The sequence below is a fragment of the Tachysurus vachellii genome, chromosome 12 (assembly GCF_030014155.1).
Source record: "Tachysurus vachellii isolate PV-2020 chromosome 12, HZAU_Pvac_v1, whole genome shotgun sequence".
In the NCBI taxonomy this organism is placed as follows: Eukaryota; Metazoa; Chordata; class Actinopteri; order Siluriformes; family Bagridae; genus Tachysurus; species Tachysurus vachellii.
The window spans coordinates 13,288,289-13,312,154 of NC_083471.1; the positions used below are offsets into that span (position 1 = coordinate 13,288,289).

The 23,866-nt window shown below is 37.8% G+C and overlaps 2 protein-coding genes across 10 annotated transcripts in view; one reads left to right on the forward strand and one right to left on the reverse strand.

The window, feature by feature from the left end:
- Positions 1 to 16,366, forward strand: part of ank1a (ankyrin 1, erythrocytic a) — a 57,475-nt gene extending 41,109 nt beyond the window's left edge. For 5 of the 9 annotated variants that reach the window (XM_060882698.1, XM_060882701.1, XM_060882697.1 and 2 more), the window contains 7 exons: positions 1,238 to 1,868; positions 2,110 to 2,449; positions 4,346 to 4,435; positions 7,028 to 7,111; positions 8,187 to 8,327; positions 10,066 to 10,163; positions 12,201 to 16,366. In XM_060882698.1, the coding sequence (XP_060738681.1) occupies positions 1,238 to 1,868; positions 2,110 to 2,449; positions 4,346 to 4,435; positions 7,028 to 7,111; positions 8,187 to 8,327; positions 10,066 to 10,140 (1,361 nt within the window). In that variant the 3' untranslated portion in view covers positions 10,141 to 10,163; positions 12,201 to 16,366. Of the gene's footprint in view, positions 1 to 1,237; positions 1,869 to 2,109; positions 2,450 to 3,014; positions 3,077 to 4,345; positions 4,436 to 7,027; positions 7,112 to 8,186; positions 8,328 to 10,065; positions 10,164 to 12,200 lie in introns of those variants that run through there. The other 4 variants (XR_009649248.1, XM_060882699.1, XM_060882700.1 and 1 more) reach the window with 4 other exon arrangements.
- Positions 16,367 to 19,579: 3,213 nt separating this feature from the next.
- On the reverse strand, positions 19,580 to 22,068 carry spaw (southpaw). Its single transcript, XM_060882593.1, has 3 exons — positions 21,477 to 22,068; positions 19,969 to 20,729; positions 19,580 to 19,778 (listed from the first exon to the last, which is right to left on the reverse strand). The coding sequence occupies exons 1-3, from the start codon at positions 22,066 to 22,068 to the stop codon at positions 19,626 to 19,628; spliced, it is 1,506 nt and encodes a 501-aa protein (XP_060738576.1). The 3' UTR covers positions 19,580 to 19,625.
- Between the last annotated feature and the right edge of the window lie 1,798 nt (positions 22,069 to 23,866).

Consider the following 23,866-nt stretch of genomic DNA (forward strand, 5'->3'; position numbering starts at 1 on the left):
AAGGTCAATATACCATGACAGTTAACAGTATTTTGATGCCAGTCTTTCATCCTGCCTCATACTTGCATATATCCTTATTTAATTAAAGGCCATTTTTTTGTCAATGCAATATTCACTTTCACAGTATATCATAATGCACAGTAATAGTAACAGTGCTTAGGTATTGAGGTCATGTGAGGAAGTGTATTCTTCTCCTCAATTCACATTTCAGGGCCATGTGGTAAACGGAACCTTGTGTTGTGTATTGGACAATGTTTAATCAGTGCAAGGCCGTAAAACAGGTCGGAGGTTACAGACTGGTCAAACAGTTCACTTGCTTTTTTCATGATAACATTGGTTTGTCCAATATACAAAACTTTAGAATGTGGATCTTTGTATTGTGAAGACTTTTTTCATAAGAACTTTTAGCTCATTTTTGTGCAAGCTAAGACATTATATGACTGCCATAATAGATGTATTTTATCATATGTATTTCCATGTAAATATCATATCCATGTGTTTCTTATTGCTTATTTAATGTATTGTCAAACACCTTATGATTTACTAAAAATAGTTGTCATTTTAAAATGTCCATTTTTTGCTTTTTTTTTTTGTTTGTGGATGGTGGAGGGTTTTGTCATTTAACCATTGGTTGCTTTTTGTCTTTGGATTTGGCATCAGCAAAGAAGCACCCTGTATCTGAAAAGAGTTATTTCCATAAAATTGCCATATGTACAGTTTAATATATGTGTGGAAAAAAAGACACGTAAATCTAAATATATGATTGCTTGCATGCATGCACTGCACTTTGACATCAATTACAAATTATGTTACTTGGAGAGTAATCGCATGAGAGCATTATGCACGTATGTATATGAGCAGGTGGTGTGTCCCAGAAAGGTGAAAGGTCTGTAGGGGTGTCTTTGCTCCCTGGTTGCTTAAAAAAAATAAAAAATCTGGTGGCAGTAACCTGTAAAGTGTCAGACAGTGGAACAGCTTCAATATATATTAGATAATAACTTGTGTATTGGATGCTGTGCCCCTGCTGCCTGTACTCCTGCTGTTGGCTGGTATGGCTTGCAAGAAGCTTTCTATCCTATCCTTCTGTCCCACAACTCCAGGTTATACTTACCTTTCTGCCCTTTTGACCCTTCCTGCCCCACCCTTTCCTGGTTCAGAGCACACCCCTCCTAGGGCCCTAAGGAGGGGATAGGGTGGGGAGGCGCATGTCAGTGTGCCTCTCTCTTTGTCACTCCAGGTTATGGACTGGTGGTTCAGGACGTGTTGGTTTCCCCAGCCTCAGTGCAACACAGCCTGGCCTCACCAATGGGGCTCGAGCCCTACTGGCAGGAAGTCTCTAGTATGGATGGTGCTCCCATAGCTACCACTGAAGAAGACACACTTATGGAGATGTCCGAGGTGCAGGTTTGGCCGTCGGGCAAAAGCCCATGTCTGGTGGCTGTGGAGGACTCCTCGCTTGAGTGTAGCAATGCTGAGGACTCAGAGGGGCTGTCCTATGGGAGTATGGGCAGACCAGGCAGTGCCACACCAGGTACAGGACGTGGTCCCATTGGCCTGAGTGGGTCCATTGAGCTGCTAGAGGACCAGTCCTTTGGGGCAGGCTCGGAACACTGTGCCACCACTCCAGGAACAGGGGTCAACATCAATGGGCTGGACGGAGGTCAAGGGTTGGAGACAGATGAGAAGGCAGTGGAGGTTGCGGTTGATGGAGGCAGGAATGTTTCAGAAGGAGACACTGGAGGTTTGGGAGTAAGAGATGACACAGGCTTAGTGGAAGGCTTGTCTGTCATTGCAGGACAGCAGAGGGTTTATGCTCGAATGTGTGAGTCTCCTGGGCTAAGCCGAGTGGCTGATCGCAATGGTGACAGGTGAGTTAGTATTGTTTTAGATTTTATAATGTCTTAACTATTTTTTTTACTTTCTGTTAATATTGTAAAGTTTATATGTTGGGAGAATTCCACTCACAATTTTGTCAGCAATTCCTGACTAGAAAAAAATATTTAATAATGATCAGAAGAATTTTACATGTCAAATTAAATTATATAGACATTTGCCCAAACAAAAGCTCTTTTGCCATTTCTTTTACTAATTGTTTATTTTTCATCTAAGGTCAAGTAGTGGTTCTTTCCTATCCTACCTCCAAGACCAGACTGGCCCTGGATGGCATCCCATCCCAGATCCCACTCAGAACTGGGCAGGAACCTCACAGACACCCAATTTCAGACAGGCCAAGGAGACCATGATGTCATCAGTGAGGGCAGCAGTGGATGCAGATTTAAGCCAGTCTCACCTGTCCCAGGAAGCTTTGCTCCAACCAGTACGAGACATGGGGCACTCAGAGATCCTTCGTGGGCATTATTGGGGAACTCAGCCTTTTGAAAAGGGCCTAGGCTTCCCCCACAGAGTACCAGACCTTCGAGGATGGGAAGATAAGCACCTCAGAGGACAAGTAAGCACTGGGAACTTGTTGGGATGTAAACACTCACATAAGATAGCATGGTGGAGCTTACCATTATGTTGTGTGTCAAGCAATCAGTTTCAAATGTGACACATCCATGAAGAGATTTGGTAGCTCATTTGCAGCTTTTGAGTTTAATTAGATCAATAAGTCTTTCCAAGAAGGATAGGGAGAAATACATTGTGCTTCATTACTTGAGCGGGTAAATGATATTGCACTCCAGTCGTCAGTAAAGCATATGGCATATGGCATGTGTTTTGAATTGTTGAATTGTGATGCGTTTGTTCAGTACCGGCTTGAAGTGGAGGTTCTTGGTGCCTTGTAAGTAATACTCTGCTAACATTCATCCCACCTTGACATGTGGGAAAAAGACATTCATGCCATAGTGCTGGCATAGACCATACTAATGATGAGTAACTTTGTGGTATAGATTTAACCAAGTATTATGTCCGTATATTAACTGATCTAACATCAGTGCTGTTATAAACTAACTTTAAATATTACAGTGTTTGTAATGTGCCCTGTCGTGTTACTTTGGGTTTACTCCGCAAACAAGGAGTGGAAATGGTGCTTGAGAAGACCATCCCAAAAAATTGCAAGATTAGGTAGCTTTTTCAGGTATGTATTTTTGCTAATTACATGTTGCATATTAAGTATGCTGCATACGTAAGTCTGACCAAATTATTTGTTTACTTAAGAGTAAAGCAGTGGTGCTCACTGTACTGTATATATATGTACAGTAATGTAAATTACAATCACTATCAAATCTGTATTTATTATTAGTTATTAGGCAGTTTGACTTAATTGAATGGATTTAATCCAAATCTCACTAACTCAAAAACAAGTATGTTGTACAGTTAAAGGGGATCCCTGGCTGCAAACTGTTTCAGAACCCCTTATCTTAAAAACATAATCATTATATCACAATCATAGGCTGATTGTTCACCCAACCACTCATACGTTCACACACACGCACAGACAACCCAAGAAGGACACAAGCAGATGGTGCCAGATATAGCACCTGTCGTTTTTCCCCTCTCTCACCCTCCCTATGGCAACTGCTGCTACTTTTGCTGTTGGGGGAGGGATTATAAGAGATATATTTGGATTTGAATAAATGGACAATAAGGTCATTTACTACAGTGCATCTAAATAGTAGATAAATCTCCTATTATTCTAATTATTCTTATTCTTTGTGAGCTTAACACTGTAAACATTCAGAACAGAGGCAAATATGTTGGAATGGCAAACCACTGGCCTTGTCATAACTGGCTTTACTTCAACTAAGTCAAAAGATTGAATTTGATATTTTTAATTCGTCTTGAATCCAGAGAGTAAATATGATGTACGCATGTTGCTTCTGCTTATGTCCTAAACATAAAAACAGTAACAGTTTTACTTTGCCATTCAGACATGGTGTTAAATGAGTGACTGCTGCAGGTCACATGTGCAACAGGGGAGAGAAAGAGAGAGAGAGAGAGAGAGAGAGAGAGAGAGAGAGAGAGAGAGAGAGAGAGAGAGAGAGAGCATTTGTTCGTTATTGGTAGAACACTTCCCACCACCCAGCTGAGTGAGCACAGAGGTAAAGAGACCACTAGACCCCCAGGAGAAAGAGGAATGGACTCTGACAAATGAATGCCAGAAGAACAGTAATGAGGAAACGGAAAAGTTAAGGAAATCCTGTGGTGTTTTTTGGGGTCAGAAGCAGTGTGACTTGAGCAGCTCCACGTGTTTGTGCCTGTGGTTGTGCGAGACGCGATGTGGACTTTGATTACAGAGCTGCTCTTCAGCTTTGTGGTGCTGGCTTTTCTGGTGCTCAGCTGCCAGAGTGTGTTGCACATTGCAAGTGGCACTGTGAGATCAGTGCTCACTTACATTCACATGCAGCTTGACCGGGAGTTGGGGGAGGATGAGAGCATGCCAGACCAAGAGGAGAACGTCACCACTCGAGTGGTGCGCCGCAGAGTTATTTTGAAGGTATCTTACAATGCTTGTATGGGGGATGGCAGTGGTGTTGTACAAGTGGTGCTTCGTGCCTATTGTAAAGGAAATGCAACAATGTCTTAGCTTGCTAAAATATCAGCAGGTATTCAAAATGGCATATGCTGAAAATGAGAATGAAAGTTCAAGCCAACATTGTAGCAGGTGTTCTTTTAGATACTGATTATTTACATTTAAAGCATTTAGCAAATGCAGAGTGACTTACATTTTCTTCTCAGTTCATACAACTGAACAATTAAGGGTTAAGGGCCTTGCTCAGGGGCCCAGCAGTGGCAGCTTGGTGGACCAGAGATTTGAAGACACAACCTTCTAATTGGTAGACCAAACACCTGAACCACTAAGCTATCACTTTCCAGTATTGTTCCCTATACTTCCCTTGATTATAAATCAATTCAGTCTGCACTGCCTGTGTTAGCAACATCAAATTCTAAGGGTCACACAATGCATGCCGCTGCTCTTGTGTGACGCATGGTGGCTAAAAACTAAAATTGCCTATTACAATGGAGACTTGAGTCATCTGATATAGAATTATTGTCTTATAATCAATTATATAATCCTGTATAACAATGTAAGTTTCATTGTGAGTGCATTTAGTTACATTTGGCCAACGCACTAATCTAAAGCACCTTGTTTATATAACTCAGGGTTAAGGGCCTTGCACAAGGACACAGCTGTAGCAACTTGGTGGTGCTGGGGTTTGATCTCACAACCTTCTCAGCAGCAGCAGCATGTCAGCCTGCAGGCTGCAGACTTCTTGTGGTCTGTGGAATAATATCTAATATGTATAACATTTTTCCCCAAAAAAATTATTAACAAAAGACAAAAGCACCTGGTTTGCTGACAGGTTAAATAAACAAATGATCATTCTGTGGCAATCAAATGAAGGGAAAGTTAAAAAATATGGGGTAGATTAGTGGTTAAGGTGTGGTCAGCAGGTTGTGAGTTCAAATCCCAGGTCTATTGTTGGGCCCCTAAGCAAGGCCCTTAAATGAGATAAAAAGTTGCTGTGGATAAGGTTGCCAAATGCAATAAAATAAATGTACTAAATGAGAAACACTGAGTCAGAAAACACTAGGGTTCAGGTTGTGTTAGGGAAAAGGGGAGTGGTTTATGTGTGTATGGAGTGGAGTGAGGGCTTGATGTGATGCTTAAGTTAGCTATATGGTGTGAATCCAGTTTCAGAATCTAATCTGAAATTCTGTTGTGGATTAGATGCAAATTAGGTTATATAGGTTAGGTTAAAATAAGATTAATAACAAGGGTGGATGTTTGACATTGAAACAGAAGTTAAGAACTTACACATTTCAGATATTAGAAATCTCCTTTTCCTAGGGCCAAAAAACTGAATTTGCTCATGTTTTATTGTGTCCATGTTGAACACTGAATGTCTTCCTCATGTCTCACTCCACTGTGATGGTTAAATATGATGCTCATATGAAAGTAGACACTCAGAGCTTTAAGTATTGAGTTTGAATCCCAGGTCCACCAAACTGCCACTGCTTAACCCTAAATTGCTCAGTTGTACAAAATGAGGTTTAAAAAAATGTAAGTCACTATGGATACGTTTGTCTGCCAAATGCAATAAATGTTATGTATTTATGTTTTTATCCGGCCTACCAGGGGCAACATTTTATAGAAAAGTTAACAAAAGACAAAAAAAGGGGGAAAAAACATGCAAATGTTTGTATCTTCAAAGTAAATGATGACATCATCATTTTTTGCTCTCTGAGATACACAATTACTTGATCACTAAAATTCTGTGTAAGGCTATCAACAGAGGGAGAAATACACATCTTACACTGATAGCCAACAGCATCCTGACTCATTTTAGATCAGACTTATGGCCAGAAAATCATTCACTTGTTTCTACTGATCGAATAAGTTTGAAAAGTCAACAGTGTACTGGTTAAAAAAAAGGATAAGCGTCTTACACATATGGCACATGATGGTGATATGTGAGTATATGTGAGGTACTATTTCTGTTTGTGAAAATGCAGTCCTGGAGTTAGTCTGCTATAGTTGTTTCACCTAGTTAAAAGCTTAAGTATATTTTAATTCACCTAGGGGCTCATAATATTTGTTGAGATGTTGTGCTGCTACACTTAAAAACAGACTTGTGTGAAACCCTTCCATAAACACATTTTTAAAGTCCACTTCTCACCACTTTTTGCTGGTATAAAAAACAGAGCCAGTAAAAAATAAAATAAAAGTAATTTAATATGCTCCAACAGTTCTGGATGAATCCACTGACTGGGGACATGATGTGAATACATCTCAGAGAATTTATCAAAGACACACAAATGACACTGTGTCTCACTATAACGTATTTGTCGTTATATGTATAAAGGCTTTTGCATGTTCATTATATTATATTCATGCTGAAATGACATGTTCATCGGCTGAGCTACCTGAAGCAAGACAGCACCACATTTGGCCGATACACTTGCTTGGAAACGGAAACCTTCAGTAGCGTTTCTTTCTGTTCTGATCTACTTTCCCGGGCTTTAATTTGAATTCTTATTTCTTTAAGCTTTTCTCACTGCTTTTATGCTGTCATATATTACATAGGGTGATGAAGCTGTGGATCTTCCTGGAGAGCAAGTGAGTGAGGAGCAGTTTACAGATGAGCATGGCAACATCGTCACCAAAAAGGTCAGCTTTCCCATCCTACTGCCTGTTGCTCGCAGCAAAGTCACTTCAACATTCATCAACTCAAATGAAATCATTTTTTTTACCAGCTGTGACGAAATGATTAGTGCAGTAATAATCATTTTGTTCACTATGATTCTGTTCTGTTTATCAGTCATCTTCAAATGTTGATGTGTCTTCTGAGTGGCTATAATTACAGACCTAATGCCTGGTTTATACTGATTTTAAAAATGAAGTGGGAGCGATTACTGGGACAATGACAATAACGATATTTAGCCCTGGAGCACAAGCATCTGCATCATGTTCACATGTTCCTGTGAGTGATCCTGATTCGATTGCAGCAAAATACCTCTTGAGCAAACAGCTTCAGAACAAAACAAACAGCTCAACATGCAACCATGTCTTTATGGACTCCACACTACAGCATGCTGAGTCATACACTGAACTAAAGGGTTTTTTTGTTTTGTTTTTAAATCAGCATAGCCATGACCAGATTCTCAGCAGATTAGCAAAGTAAAGATTGCGCTTTTTCGCTCCACATTATCTTCAGTGTGGCACAGGCATTAAAGTAAGACTGGCACTAATGAGTCTTTTTTATGGGTCAAATGTGTTGCTGCATTTACGTCTTTTCTCTTTGTAACTGTTTGTTCTGTCAAATATTGCAAAGATGAAAAATGCCAAAGACCACATTAAATTACATTATTACAGCATTATTACAGCGCAGCACTCAGTTTTGTTTTGTTTTGTTTTTTCAATTGTTTTTCACTTCAGGTTTTTTAACAGTAAAGATCTAATGAGATTGTTGAAAGATATAGAGAGCAGTAAAACATGGGTGTAATGAAGGCAATGAAGAAATGATTCTTTTTTTAATGATTTGAAAGTTGACAAAAAGGGAACAGAAGCTTCCTGGTTAGATTCCTCACATCCTTTTGATCACCAAAAAACATTTGGTTTAGGTTTCACTCATTTTTTTATTACCATTCACTTTTGACATTTTATTTTTCATTGTTTAATGTCATTTCTCTTGTTTTGCTCCCTTTTGTTTCCACTCCATGGTGCTCATCATCGGGTGGTGTAGGTGGTGAGGAAGGTGGTGAGGAGAGGAAAAGGTGAGGGTGAGGGTCAGGAGTTCATTATAGACGGGCAACAGGAAGCTGATGAGTTGGATGCTGACACAGAGCAGTTCATGGGCTACGCCGTCCTTGGCCGTGAAAGCAAGGTGGGCTTCTGAGCAAGCCTGGATCTAGGCTTCAAGTTATGGACTAAGTTTTACTGCTTTGTCTTACTACTCTGGGTTCTGTAGGTTAGCTGAAAGTAGATTACATGCTGAAATGTACCACAGAAAAATTCTTAAAAAAAAAAAAGTCTTTATTTGATTTCAATAAGAAATAGTAAATTCTAAATTGTCCAAGTAAATCCTGTTTTTTATCACAATGATTCTGTGCTATAAAACATACAAACAGAAATACTAAAATAGATAGATATATGCTCAACGTCCACTTTATTAGCCATTTACTCAGCTAATTACATAGCAACATGTATAATCTCATGTGGTTACAAGAGCTGCGTTTTATGTCCAAATGTTCACACACCGATCTCAGTGACTTTGACTGTCATGGTTCATGCAGTTCATGCAGAATGCAGGTACAAAAAATAATTCCAGTGAGCGACATTCCTGCAGGCAGAAATATCACGTAGAGGAAATGACAGGAAGGCTGAAGTGTGCAGAAAAGCAGCTGCCAAATCAGGCTCGTCTTCTGTCAGCCAAGAGTTCAGACTCACCAAAGATTCAAGAAAAAAATATTCAAGAGGTCAACTCTGTGACCTCTTTAGTTTCAGGATCCTGTTTTTTCCCCATTTTGATCTTTAATTTGAACATTAACTGAAGCTCTTGCCTTGTATCTGCATGATTTGACACATGATTGGCTGATTATCTAGTTTTATATTATATACCGCAGCTATTCAAATGTTCCTAATAAAGTGGATAAAGAAATATCTTGCTTGTTATGTCCCATGTGTTTTATTTGATTTACAGTAGAAGTATTAAATCAAAGCTAATTTTTTAACAAAGTATGTCATCATCAGTAATACAAACATTATCTTAACACTATTAAAGGCCAAACGGAGTTTTTTAATGATTGTGAAATAATTAACGACTCCTTAACAGACGATATTTCAATTCCACCAAACCAAACTTTGCTGAAGTCCAACATTTGGTTGCATGAAGGAGTCTAAATTCATGGATTTAATTTTCCCCTGCATGCATGAGATCAGATTTTTCATCACCTCATTTTCATTCTGTCCCAAAAGGAGGAACCAATCACAGTGAACACTAAAAAAACATTATCCAATGGCTTTCACTCTGAAAACACTGTATGTGTTCATTACATGGAAATCTGAGCCAGTTTCTTAATAATAATTATCCTTAAAACTGCCTCCGCAAAACGACAGTGAATCTGAGGTAATATCAACCAGTGATGTATTTTTAGTCCCTTCATCACATCATACCTGCTGTGTATGGAGAGCATCTTGTTTCCTGGTACATTTCCTGTTAATCTGGTTCTTTTTTGTGTCTCATGTAAGCTTCATTAAAACTCTTCTTCCTGTAAACTATAAATGTGTTTGTCCTTCTGCGTGCAGCACTGCTTTTTTTTAACCTGTACACATTTCTGATGCTTCTCCTTTCTGTCTCTCCTATTTCCATGTCACATGATGGACTGCACCATCCCTCTCTCCATCTCTCACACATCTCCCTCTGACTTTAACTGTATCTTCTGGCTTCAACACTGTTTTCCTGATCCCTCTTTCTTTTTCCTATTCACAAACCTCTCCAACAACTCTCCATTCTGCATTTATACCACTTTTCCTTGACCCTCCTTCTTTCTGGACTGTCTCATCTGCTGCTGTTGCTGTGCTACTCGTCACACCCACCTTCTCCTCTTCCCCGCTGTTGATAGCCGGATGTTGTGGATGTGAAGAAGGGAGGGGCTCAGATAGTGAAATGTGCCACTTTGCGGAGAGTAAAGCAGTGAGCGGCACTCGTTCGGCCGTCCAGGTACAAGGCTAAAGGCATGCCACTAGCTCACTTAATCCTGCTAACCCTGGGGATTAATTGGCCTTTTGAGTTCCAGGTGTGATGAACATGTTTTCAAAATCAATGAAGTGGCTGCAAACACATGAAAAGCAAACTATACGACATACTGAAATTTTAAAATCTTATGATCTGGGGTTTGTTGAACGTAAGAGAGTGCACACTACACGATCACTCACAGATTAAGTGAACATACTACACACCTGGGCACAGTAAATATACTACTTGGCACAACTGATCAATAATGGGTCATTTTGGGTCTCGCCCACCTGATCAAAGTTTGATCTTCTTATTTCAGTCAAAGGCTAATAAAGATCAGGCAGCTAGAGATTTGAATAATGACCCATCCTAGCCAATATTAGCTAATTACTGTAATTGGGCCTTCGCTAATATATTCAGCGCATTTAATCCTTCTAGATCCTTCTTTTAATCCCATACAACTAAAGTAATTATTGCAGGATGTATACTTCTGTTTCCCATAAAGGAAATATGCTGATGAGAAGGATGTTGGATGACTTCACGTGGTTTTAACACCCGGAAAGCGCCACGTGATAGGGATTATAGAAGCTTACATCCAAATGCAGTCATGTGCAGAAGCAACAGCGGGAACCAATGAATGTATGATTGAAAAAATGCTACACTATTGTGTCAAGAGCATTCTTAGTGTAGTTAAGTTTGTGTGTGAACAGGTTAGGGCTCTGTGGAATTTTGTAAATAGTGGATTAGGTGTTGTTGCCACTACCACTGATTGGCAACCTATTATTTGTACCAGCCCACCCTAATAGAATTGTCTGGAACCGGCCCTGCTACACAATAGTAATTTTACACATCTTTTCTTGATATCTTGGAATTCTTTGTAATCTCTGTTGTGTAGCTTTGGAGCATCAAATTATATGAACATCATAACTGTTTTGTATGAAAAAAGGGATTAACATGTAGGAAAAAGTGGTTGTGGGCAGAGAAGAAGATCAGTTCTATAGAAATCCAAAGGAGTCATTTCACAAAGTCGTGTCATGTTTGGTAGTATTTATGCTGTATTTGGGGTCGATGGCCGCAGTTCTCAAGTCGTGTAGTGTGCACTGAACCAAACAGGTGAATGACTTCATGTGACATTTAGTGAAATTATCAAATCTCTGGCACAGTAGTAAAAGTAATAGTAAATTATTGGGGTTTTTTTTCTTGTATATTTCCATATTTGGAATATAAACAGTATACAATGATAGCACAGGGTTAACATGCTTAATAAGAAGAATAAGAGATGTTTTAATGGCAGCTTTTAGTGTTTTAACACCAATTCCAATTAATCCAGGGGCTTTAAAAGGTCTTAAGCCTGATTAACCACAAGAATAAAAACACACCAGAAATATAGCAAACAAGCACCAATAATCTTATCACCAGTATTCAATTCTACTACACTGATGGAAATTAGGGGGGGATTTTTTAAAAAATTAACATTTTTAATTGTTAGTTCTGAAGCATTTTAAACACCACAACATTCTTTTGCATTCTTTTCTAATGTACTTAAAAAAGTTTTATTAAAAGTAGAACCTTTGAAATATTTTCATGCATTTGTTGGATTTGCTTCATCAAATCTTTCTTTAATGAGAGAAAGTTTGTGAGTTTGATCCATTTAGGGTCAAATTCATCAGCGGGTTGTCAAATCGCGTGCTTCAGTAAAACAGATTAGACGTGAGGAAAATCAGACCTTTTGTACAAAGCAGGTTGTATAAACAAGCTCATTGTCGCATTTATGTACGTTTAAATATGGAGATTGAAATGTAGAATATTCAAGTATCTTGAATATTATATATAATAATTAATCTGTAAGTCTGATACTACACAAGAACAAAAATAGCACATCCTTAAGGAAACAATCATTCATTAATACAGGCAAAAGCAAAATAGAAAAGAGATGTAAAATGTCAGAATTTTTGTTATTCTTTCATTTGTGAGTTAATGTTGATGGTTTATCTAAAATAATTTGTTCTCTCTTTACTCTAGGACTTGTCTCTGGCACCCAAACCTTCTCTCATAGACACATGATGATCATCCAGATCGGCAAGAAAGTGGAAAATTGGGCAAAGGACATCAGTGCCAATAGATGGCTTTTAGGCTTCTTTAAAGCAAACCTGCAATGAGAACTAGGCTAAAAGCATGATTTCATATAAAAAGGAAAATTAGTAGAAAAAAATCTTTAAAAAAAAAAAAAAGCATCCAAAAAGTGCTTCCTGTAATCCCTGTATCAGCATGCGAGAGTGCTGTCGCATGGCCTGCCTTTACATACACCACAGAAAGCAAAGGATTATGGGACTCCTGGTGATATAAGGGGCAATAAATGAGGGAGGAGTTTGTGCATATTGGGGTATAACTGAACCCAGAGCTCAGCCCCAATACTGTATTTCAGAAACATATATGCAATCGCCGACACACACGTGTAGTCACATTACACAACGGTTCCCCCTCCAACTCTCACACATTTTGAGTCTTCCAATGTGTTATTCGTTGTAGTCTAATCTAAAAAAAAATCTTTTAAATCCAATCTCGCTACACACAAGTTTTTCTTCCAGCACTGGATTTGTGCATAATGCCGTATATGCACTGAATAATACACTACATGTGTGTGTGATATGTCTGGATGTGTGCAACTGCAAGAGAAAAAAAAACTACTGTATGCAAAGATTCTGCTGCTACTTCCTTGCCTGGGCTTTTATTTAGTTTGATATAACGTACAGCATTAATAACAGTGTCAGTGTCAAAACATCAGTGTTACATAATGTTCATAGTTTTCTCTCTTTTTTTCATTTTTCCCCATTGTTGTCTCTCCACTCACGGAAAAAAAAAGGGCTTTTGGCCTTTGATAGATATTTATTTTTTTTGCTTCTTCTAACTGTCATCAGAGATAATCAGAGTTTTTCTAGGAAATTGATGACTTTAGACTTACTAATCAACCACACACATACACACACACACACACACCTGTCTGACTTTTACACTTGTGTTAAGTGCAAATGTAGCAACGAAGTCTTCCATTTTAAATGATCTCAGTAGCTCAGGTTTTGATGTGCTGTGAGAGAGAGAGAGTATTATTAAGGAAGGTAAAATGAATGAAAAGCTGTTAGTCAGGATGCTGGAGTTAGTTTCTGCTTTTCCGTATTATTCGTTCAGAGTTTTTAAGAGATCTTACAACCTCTTCAGAGACTCACCTCAAATGTGATGTGTGGAAACTTCAGGAAGTTATTATTAAGCAAATTATAGCGTTGCTCTGAAAAACTGGACTCAAGATCCCACTTCAACGCTGCAATAAGCAACACGATGAAAGCAATAGATATCAGTTTGCTGGTGTACCTTAATTTTTGTGTATGAACGGACATTAATTCAAGCAAGAACATCGGAACGTCAGTAGATGAAGGAGTGGAATTTCCTGAAGTTTCTTGGCTGGCACAAACAGCTTATATTGTGACGTGAAACGGAAATCAGTTTTAGTCTATTAGTCTGAAGCGGGTTTGGTGTCACCGTTTCTGCAGTTATGTGTCGTTTTACTTTGCTAGTTTTAAGACAAAATTTCAAAAGTGTGTGTTGCCAAATTGAAATGAGAAAAAGACAACTGACATTAAAGCCCGGTGTATTTTACTCACACTTGGAAAGCAATAGACACGTGACCTAAATGCACACATGGCTATTTTTCTTCTCTTATGTTTTCTAGCATTTAGATTTGATTTCTTTTTTTTTGTTGTTGTTTTTGTTTTGTTTTGGCCAGCCACAATTAAGAGCAATGAGGTGTGGTGAATTTTCCTACAAAACTCTGGCGGATTTAGTTTAATGGTCTTTAAAACACTGTGATTAGACTGTAGCACTGTCCAAGCTGACCAACTTTCCCAAGTACACTCAAACACATGTTACTGATACTGAAACCTTCTGACTGTAGAATATATTGCGAGGTTATATGTTTAAAGCAGGAAACACCAAAACTTGATTTATTTTATTTTATTATTATTATTATTTTTTTTTGATTATCTTTTTTCCAGTTCTCACTGGTTATACTTTTAAAGCGTCATTATATTAACATGTAACTATATTCTTCCATCTGTTTCCATTGGTCTCCATGGTAACCTGTACTTGCTCTAAACACTTTCCTGGACCTTAAAAATTTTCTGCCAATTTTCATGAATTCATTTTAATGAATAATTCTATTATCTTATGATATAAACACAATGATGTTGATGCATTTTCAAGCACCAAGATACGGATACAGTTCATATCAACGGTCCTAAAACTAATCCTTAAAGTATTTCATCATCATCAGCCAAGTGAGCTAAATCAGAATGAACATGAGATATCATGGTGTACATCTGAAATTAGTCAGTCAACTGAATATTTGATCATTATTATTATTATTATGTAAACAATCCAGTGTTTCGTGGTAACATAGCATCACACAGAAACAGAAATGATGTCAGAATATATCGACGTGTTGCTTGTTTTTTGCATCAGGACCTTGGAGCGTATTTCCTTTAGTTGAATGACACTGCAAGACTGTGAGCTAATATGTTTGCATGACTCTAGATCATTTTGTTTTTACAGCACTTTAAGGATCAGAAACACAGGATAGATCATCAATACAGTATAGTAAAGAGACACGAAAAGCAAATTACACCAAAGTTTCCTCTTACACAGCATGTACAGTACATGTCTTCTGATACTTACCACTAAGAGCTATGCCAAAAAGAAAAAAATGTTGAATAAAATTGACATAAATTTAACCCAAATAGAAAGATTGTTTAAGCAGCATTGTTTATTGGAGTTCTTTTACTTCACAAACAGGAAGTCAGTGACCAAACAGATCATGAGAAATAGAGATTGTTAAGAATGATTAGTGAAAACTGAAGTAAAAGGCAGAGTCGACCGTAAATGAACTGATCACGAGCATTGTTTCCTACAATTTTAATAATCAATCACCGTATTTAGATCTGACAGGTTTGTTTAATACATTCAAAGTATTTCCCTGACTTCAGATGCTTCATTCCAAAGTGTTGGAGACACAAACGGTGCTCATCATTCTTGTTAAATTGTCGTTAAGATCACAAACTACAAGGCACATTCACTCATTTATTTTTGAAATGTTTCATTTTAGTTTTATTTCTATTTTAAAAGCGGAAATGATGTCTCAGACGAAAAGGCCATGAACCAGCAATGTGCAAAAAATGAGCCACTTTTGAGATTATTCACGTTGTCATTTTGTAGTGTGGTAACAGTATTTACTCTCACTGTATCCTGGCCTGTGGGCGTCTGTAGTGGATCAGATGCAGTTTGAATGGAAGTTTGGACGTAGAGTTTAATGATAAATCACCAGAAGCAACTCTAAATGGTGCTTCCCTTTGTCTTCATGATGGTTAACGGAACGGTGAGCTGGGCTTCGAAACTAGTCGACGTGTAAGATTTGTACACACACGCCTTGTGTTCATACAAGACTTCTCCTCAAGTTCATTTCTCTGTCATTTAAAAAAAAGAAAAAAACAGAAAAAACAGTCGCATGTGGAAAAGTCAGGATTTTAGGAAAGTCAGAGTCAGTGGAAGAGAGGGGGATTCCAAAAATAAAATAAAAAGTTTTTTGATGTCATTACAGTGATGAAACCAGTTTATTACAAAAATGTAAACTGTTGCAAAAACTAGAAACACTTATAATCTTAAACTTCTAGAGAACGGATTACAATTAGTCACTCGATAGCATATTAACCTTGAAAGGAATGTAAACTGCACACATGCACAGAAAAAGTTTTTGATATATACAAAGATATATATATATAATATAATATATATCCAAATCTATATATATTTAATTAGAATGCTTTGCAATTGCTCATGGGGATTTATAACCAATTATTGGGGATTACAGATCTATTATGGATGCACTTATAGCAACTGAGACTTCAGACGTATGCCTGCAACCTGGGAAATAAAGAGGCCTTGTGGGTCTTTTGTTTTATTTGATCTTATTTTTATTGCTGTTGAAATGGGAAAACAATTAAATGGTACCTATACACAGGGTCTATGGTTTGAACCGATCTGACCTGAGATATATGTATAGACAACTCACCCTGTACACCAGCTGAAAAAAACAAAAAATAAAGAATATTTACAGGATTAATAAAGAAAAGATTACTCACAAATGGCTTTGTGTTTGTCAGTTTTGTATCACCTCAATATGAATTCTTATAAATATATAAGAGAAATGTTGCACACACATTTGTATACTGCCATGTCTAAAAGGTTGAATGAAAACTAGACCTGGAGCTGGTTTCTTTGCAAATATCTGGAGACCAGTTATTAAGTACAACATAAAAATAATCACAAAATAATGTTACCTTAGATGTTAAAGTATGGAGGTTAAAAATTTATAAAATAGAGATAGCACTTTGAGTTCTAACTGGTTTTTCATTATGTACTTAAAAAAAGTACAATTCATTTTTATTGACATAGAATTTGGCAATTAGATTAATCACTATTAAGCAAGTCAACAGTGGTGATGAAAAAACCAGTGAGTCGATAAGAGGAAGAAACCAGACTCATTAGGAAAGTCATCCTCCTCTGGGTGATGCCCCAGGCAGTGTGATTGTGAGTCATTCCTCTTCCACATCTATACACTAGGAGCATGAGGGGGTCACTGAATCAGATATTTACAATATTCACTGCACTCTACAGACTACATACACAGTCTGTTCCTGTACAAAGTAGCTCCTTTTTGTCACTTTCTGTAACAACCTTCCCTCAGACCACCCAACTGAAATAATAACCACTTTCTACGATGTGAGGACTCACACACCTCCAGATGCCACCCGTTCTTCAAATGCTGCTGACGCCCGTCCCCCCAATCCCACCCCCAAATTAACAAACAACCGCACCACTATTGTCTCCAGTCTCCAGGTCATTTTGTCAGGATTTGCACTTGGCTCTGCAATCCAGAACACTAAAGCTGTGCAAATGGGACTTCTTTCTTTCTTTTTGAAGAGGCTGACAACTTATAAACAGCTTTCTGTAGCAGTTTAAACCTCAAACTATTAAATAGTAGACTTGATGTTAGAAACAAGAACATTTCTGTCAAAAATCTCAAGACTTAATTTCACATACGATTTAAGATTTAAATACAAGTTATTAGTCACTTTTTATGTGATGTGAGAAAGTGAATTCCGTTCAAGTAGGGAATTTTATTATTCTATGGAAACAAGGCTTTCAGATTGTAACTGTTCCTACTTTCTTTCAGAGTACAAGGTCACCTGGAGTTTAACAGGGTTACAGTTGACTGAGTCTGAGAGCCAGTCAGCATGTGTTAATTAGGTATTCCTTACAGATTTATAGCCATAGTCTAGCATTAAGTCTTTACAAGCACTGAAGTGTTGTGTTTTTTGTTGGGGTTTTTTGTACAAACCATAGCTCCAACAGAAACAAAACAAAAATCCAACAAAAATCCTTCTTACAATTAAATTAACTTCCCAGAAGTGTAACAGTAGAGAAACCTAAACTTTTTCTCAGTATGTTTATGTTTATTTTTATTTATTTATTTATTTATTTATTTATTTATTTATTTATTTTGGGGGGGGGGGGGGCATCTTTTTATTATTCAGGTTTAACACAAGATGAACACTTTACTTTGTTATATGTCTAGTAGTATATGTGTATTCAAGTATATATAATATTTAAACTCTATAAAATTGCCAAAACAAAGATGAATAAAAGAATATATAAGATAAATACAATGACATTAGTTTTGTTGTTAAGATTTAGATTCATTTAGATTATGTGCTAGCCCTAAAGGATTGACTATAGGTGATATCAAAAGTGCAGCAATAACTTCATCCCAAATGTCTATAGTTAAGCTTCATGCTTTATGGATGACAGCCAATGATCTTTCTATAAGAACAATATCTCTGAAATAATTACACCAATCTTTTATTGAAGGAGGTCCAGGTGAAAATCAAGAGTGCATTATAGTTTGTTTGTTTTGTTTTGGGGGGTTTTTTTTGCAGCGCCATTTAATCCTGCAAATATAACTTTCTTAGAAACCAAAATAGTGCAAATATTAAATGATGAATCATCATTAAATAAAAATAAAAGTGCACATAGAGATGTTTTGAGCTCAGTTTAATATCTGTGTTGGTAAATTGTGCCACCTTGCACCCGATGTTAGTGAGTCCAGATCCACCATGAACCTGGCTGGGATAGAGATTCAAAAATGATTCCACCACAGTTAAATGTATATTAAACCAAAACAGTCAACTGTGTATTAGGGATGTTGATTGCTCTTCATGCTCTCTTAACTAAACTGTCTGAGACTGAAAGAGGTTTTTATCTGATGGATATCTGATAAAGTGGCTGTTACTGCAATATGGGAGGATCTGTGGATTCCATCTGCTCCAGGCTGGGACATGCTGTGTTGTGGGAACATTTAAAGCTTTTTCCTTTATTTAGTAATGTAGTTCAGAAATAAAGGTGAGACAAGTGCCATGTAATCCATAGGTACAAGCATAAAATAAAGCTCCACTATTTTTATTAGACGTTCAAAGTCCATATTCACAGTTCCATATAATTGAAAATCCTGTTAAAATAAAAAAAATATTAGCTCTTACAGTGAAAATTAGTCAAATAATTGTTTTACCTTTTCTTATTTGACATGAGACAAAAACTTTTTCTAGATTTGTTTTGTTGATGAGAAAAAAAATCTCTGATGACAAACTAGTTTCAGGTCTTTTGTGTCATCTTTGAAATGTAGTTGAGCTTGAAATTTCTCTGAAATTTAGCAATGCTGGTGTTAATGATATTATCTAGAACACAGTTCAATAAAGAACAAAGGTACGGTTAAGCCAGTCAAAACAAGCTGAAACTGTAGGATGGATAATTTTACATATGTAACACAATCAACTTTCTTTTACTGGGTTTTAGTAAGATTTTGCATGACAGCCAGTTGCATGGGCTGATTGTGATAGCCTTACAATTTAATTTTGTGCCAAAGCTAAAGCTGCTGTACAAGTTTATAAATGTTTCAGTTCATATTGCTTTGTAGATTGTCAAGTTTTTTATTCATTTAACTTTTAATTGACGCAAAAAGGAAATATGTAATCTTGCATTGTACAAACAGTACAAATAATAGATTCTGATGACAAAATATAAAAGATTAGACATTTTACATGGCAAATTTGATGTATTAAAAATATATATCATTATGTATTAACTACTCATATATACATTTTGTACACATGGACATTTTTAGAAATTAGTCCACTTCCAAACATTCTATTTAAATATTAAATATTTAAATTCTCTCAGTAGACTAGTGGCTTTTGATAAAATAATATGATTATCAAGTCGAAGTGTGCAATTTAAGAAGAGTAAGTGAAAAAATTGTCTTCATAATCCAGGAGCATCCGGTCAGGTTCACTGGCATCCGCACTCTTCTACGATCATGTCTTCGTGGTGACGCAACACTACGTCTTCGCCCTCGTAATAGAGCATGGAGAGCGAGCTGAGGCGCGTGGGCGCGCAGGATGTGCAGGTAACGCGCTCTGGATGGTAAAGTTTCAGCAGACTCTGTTTCATTCAGAAAACAAGTCACATTTGAACAATTGAGCAACAGTGAAATACTTCTAAAATATTTAGAACTTTAATGTATGGTAATGATTTTGTTTCATTTCATTTACTCAAGCAATGAGCAATAAAGCCTTTCTCAGGTGTGCACGTAATAAAATAATAAGTCGTGCATACTGACTCTGTGTCTTACCTGCATGTAGGCGTGATTCGTAGGCTTGAAGGAGTCATCTAACGGAACTGGGCATTCTCCTTCACATCGGTACGCGTTGTAACGTTTCGGATGCACAATCCACTCATTCCACCCGATCTGGTCAAAATCCACCCACATGTCCACTCGTCTGCACAGCGGCCTTTGCACGGACTCTGTGAATGACCCAGTAACGTTTTCACTCGCCACCACCTCCCGCACATGTTCCGGGTCCATCCTGTTCCTCTTGCGTCGCCTTGCGTTACCGGGTCGGTCCAGAACTACGTATTTGGAGTGTTGTACTGTTTGCATTAAAGTAGACCTGCTCTGGTGACCCTGGGTCAACGAGCTCTTCAAAAACACTACAATCATCACTCGGTCAGTGGGTAGATGTTGAATTGTGCGGCGTGGAGATGGTTCGGTTCCATCATTTCCGCTGCCCTCTTCTACAGCGCTCAATATGTCGGTTACAGGAAACTGCTCTTCGCCCCCGTGATGCAGCCAATATGTGAGGAGAGCAGTTACGTTGAACACCTTCCAGGAGGAGGAGGAGGAAGAGGAGGAGAGTCCCGGTGTGACCTTGATGCTGCCGAGGAAGACCCGCTCTTCAGGTGCGCTGTTATGCGGCGCGTGATAAAGCTCTACCTCGGTGGCGGAAAAGGAGGACACGCGGAACCGGAGTTCGGAAAGCCGGATTTCTTGTCTGCCGAAAAGGGAGGACATGTCGAAAGTGACCTTCCACCTCTCACCGATTTGATGACACTCTGATGGAGAAATTATGCCGCCGTTAAAGTCAGAGAAGCAATCAATGCATTAACTCAGAGAAACCACGATGCAATAAACATAAATGCAGCTGATGGCCTTCAGCCTGAACAGGAGTAAAGAGCGCCAGCCAAATGTGACCACAGGAAGGTACAGGGAGAGCAGGGGGATGTGTATTGAACGTCTGATGGGCTAATACACACACCCGTGCACATAAAACGAAGCAACTCTTTAAAGTCGAATATGCACTGACACTAGTGAGCTGTTAAAAGGGGAGGATCAGACAACAGCCGATAACATGAGAGATCAATGATACGCGCCAGAAGTTTCTGCTATGGGCGTGTAGACCACCAGACACCTAAAGCATTCAAATAACCTTAAAAGTAAATCCGTAAAAGTACAAATAAAAGTGCATATTCACTTGATATGATTTTAGGACTGATTTGTACAAGCAAACGCTTGTGAATTAACGAATGTGGAAAATATGAATGAATGAATAAATGAAACACAGAAAAGTCATCAATGTTGTATCAGCACCTATAAGGAACAGTGCAAGAGTGAATGAAGTAATTAAGGTGTTAAAGCTACAACACTACTAACGTTCCAGATGTTTATTCTGCATGAGAAGAGTTTATTCAGCACTGCAGTACAACCTGTCCATGCTGTCTATTAATGCATACACATTGACGTCACATCATTTTCAGTGTTATTACAAATAAATAAATAAATAAATAAATAAACGTTCCTACCTTTGGCCACCAAACTCACTACGGAGTCTGTTTGATGCAAAGCATCACCGTTCACACGGGCAGCTGTTTTCCTCGTGTCCACTGATTTGTAGTGTCGGTACAGCTGCATCATATACAGTGGGTATCTGTGAGGATGATACACTCCAACACTGTACCGGTGCTCACTGTCATGCTCTGCATGATGTCTCGCCCTTTGCTGGCTGTGCTGTTTGGTTCCCAGGCATCTCAGGCTCACTAGAGCAAGCAGCACAGCTAGTGGAAGTGGTCTCATCGCGTGAATGTGTTCCTTGTCAGCGCTACGCGTTTTCTGTCGAGTCCAGGCCTTACGCGCAGCTTTTAAAGGGTCCAGGTGGCCTTTGATGACCCCTGTCATCCTGCAGCCTCCCGAGGAATCCCTCTGATCATTGAAGCAGATCTGAGGAGGAACAAGAGACGAGCTGTCAAGTTCACTGTCTCTCGAAACCGTGCAGGCTTTAATATGCGCGAGGCGCGAAGCCCCACTTACGCTGCTGCATGTTGCGGACTTCCTTTGATACGCGGCCACCCAAAGACAAGCAGAGCAATTCTGCAACCAACTAACCACAATTGTCATTAAACAAACAGGACAAACTATGTATGTATAAGTATACTATATACTATGTATAAGTAGCGTACAATAGGATTTCAGAACACGTAGTGTGAATATATTTGGAGTTTTGTTCATTTCTTTTTTTAAATTAATATAAAATAAAATACATACACACATACACACATACATACATACATAAATACATACATACATACACACATACATGCATACACACTTACATACATACACACATACACACATACATACATAAATACATACATACATACACACATACATACATACATGCATACACACTTACATACATACATACATACAAACATACATACATACAATACACACATGCACACATAAATACATACATACATACATACATACATACATACATACATACATACATACATACATACAAATCACGTCACACTTCAGTTACCCAACGCTGGACATAGCAGGCAAAGGCTCAAAACTCAAACCAAATGTCTCAACAACCAGCACCAGCACCAGTGAGGAAGTTGGTAGCCAGGAAGACCAACCAACCCCAACCCTTATACATCCCTGGCCGGACCTGGAAGAATTGTTTGAAATGGTTGGATCGAAAAACAAGTCATTGCGCATGCGCTGTAAGCTATGCGCACCCAAATACCACGAGCTAATGGCTTTCAAAAACTCGCCGTATAATTTAAAAAAGCATATTGAGGTGAGCTGAAATTTTGTTATTATCAGTCAATTATTAACAAATTTGAAATTCGACTTTAGCCAAATGTTATCTGAGCTTAAATTATTGCTATATTTGTAAGTTAATTGTGCAAAGCTATAGTTTTTGTTATTATCAGTCGATTATTGACAATATTGTAGTGACCTAGTAACGTACTAATAATGATAAATTTGCGATGTTTGCTATGGCAAACTTGGGTACATGCCAATGGTTTGCTTGCTAAGAGTAGGCTATGATTCAACATTGCAAACTAGTTTGGTGGCTCGGTGTGAGATTTAAAATTCAACTTTAACCAAATGTTATCTGAGCTTATATTGTTACTATATGCAATATTTGTAAGTTAATTGTGCAAAGCTATAATCTACAGCTGGTTGATAAGTTATGTACTAAAGTAAAAAGCTTGAGTTGATACTTCAACTTCTACAGAAGTCTTTTTAAACCCTAGTATCTATACTTCTACCTGAGTAATGAATGTGAATACTTTTGACACCACTGATACACATACATACATACATACACACACACACGTACGTACGTACATATATGTACGTACGTACGTGTGTGTGTATGTATGTATGAGTGTATGAGTTTGTGTATGTTGTGTATGTTGTGTATGTTGTGTATACATACATACATACATACATACATACATACATACATACATACATACATACATACACAAACTCATACACTCATACATACATAGACACACACACACACACGTACGTACATACATACATACATACACACATACATACACACATACATACATACATACATACATACATACATACATACATACATACATACATTTTGAAAGGCCGAAATCAATGAAAATATTCAATGACAATATTTTTTGTTTTATTATGGCAAGAAAGTGATCACGGAATTTCACAAACTATCAGAAATGATGTGAATCAGCCTGTATAATAACAGGGTTAAGAGTATCAGACAATGTTGTGGTGTGTTTGGATTTATAAATAAATCAAAATTGGTTTTATTTGCCTTTGATGTATTTTACATGTGTAACTTTATATAGAAGTTTGACATGTCTTTGTATAGAAGTTTTTATGATTATTATTTATTAAT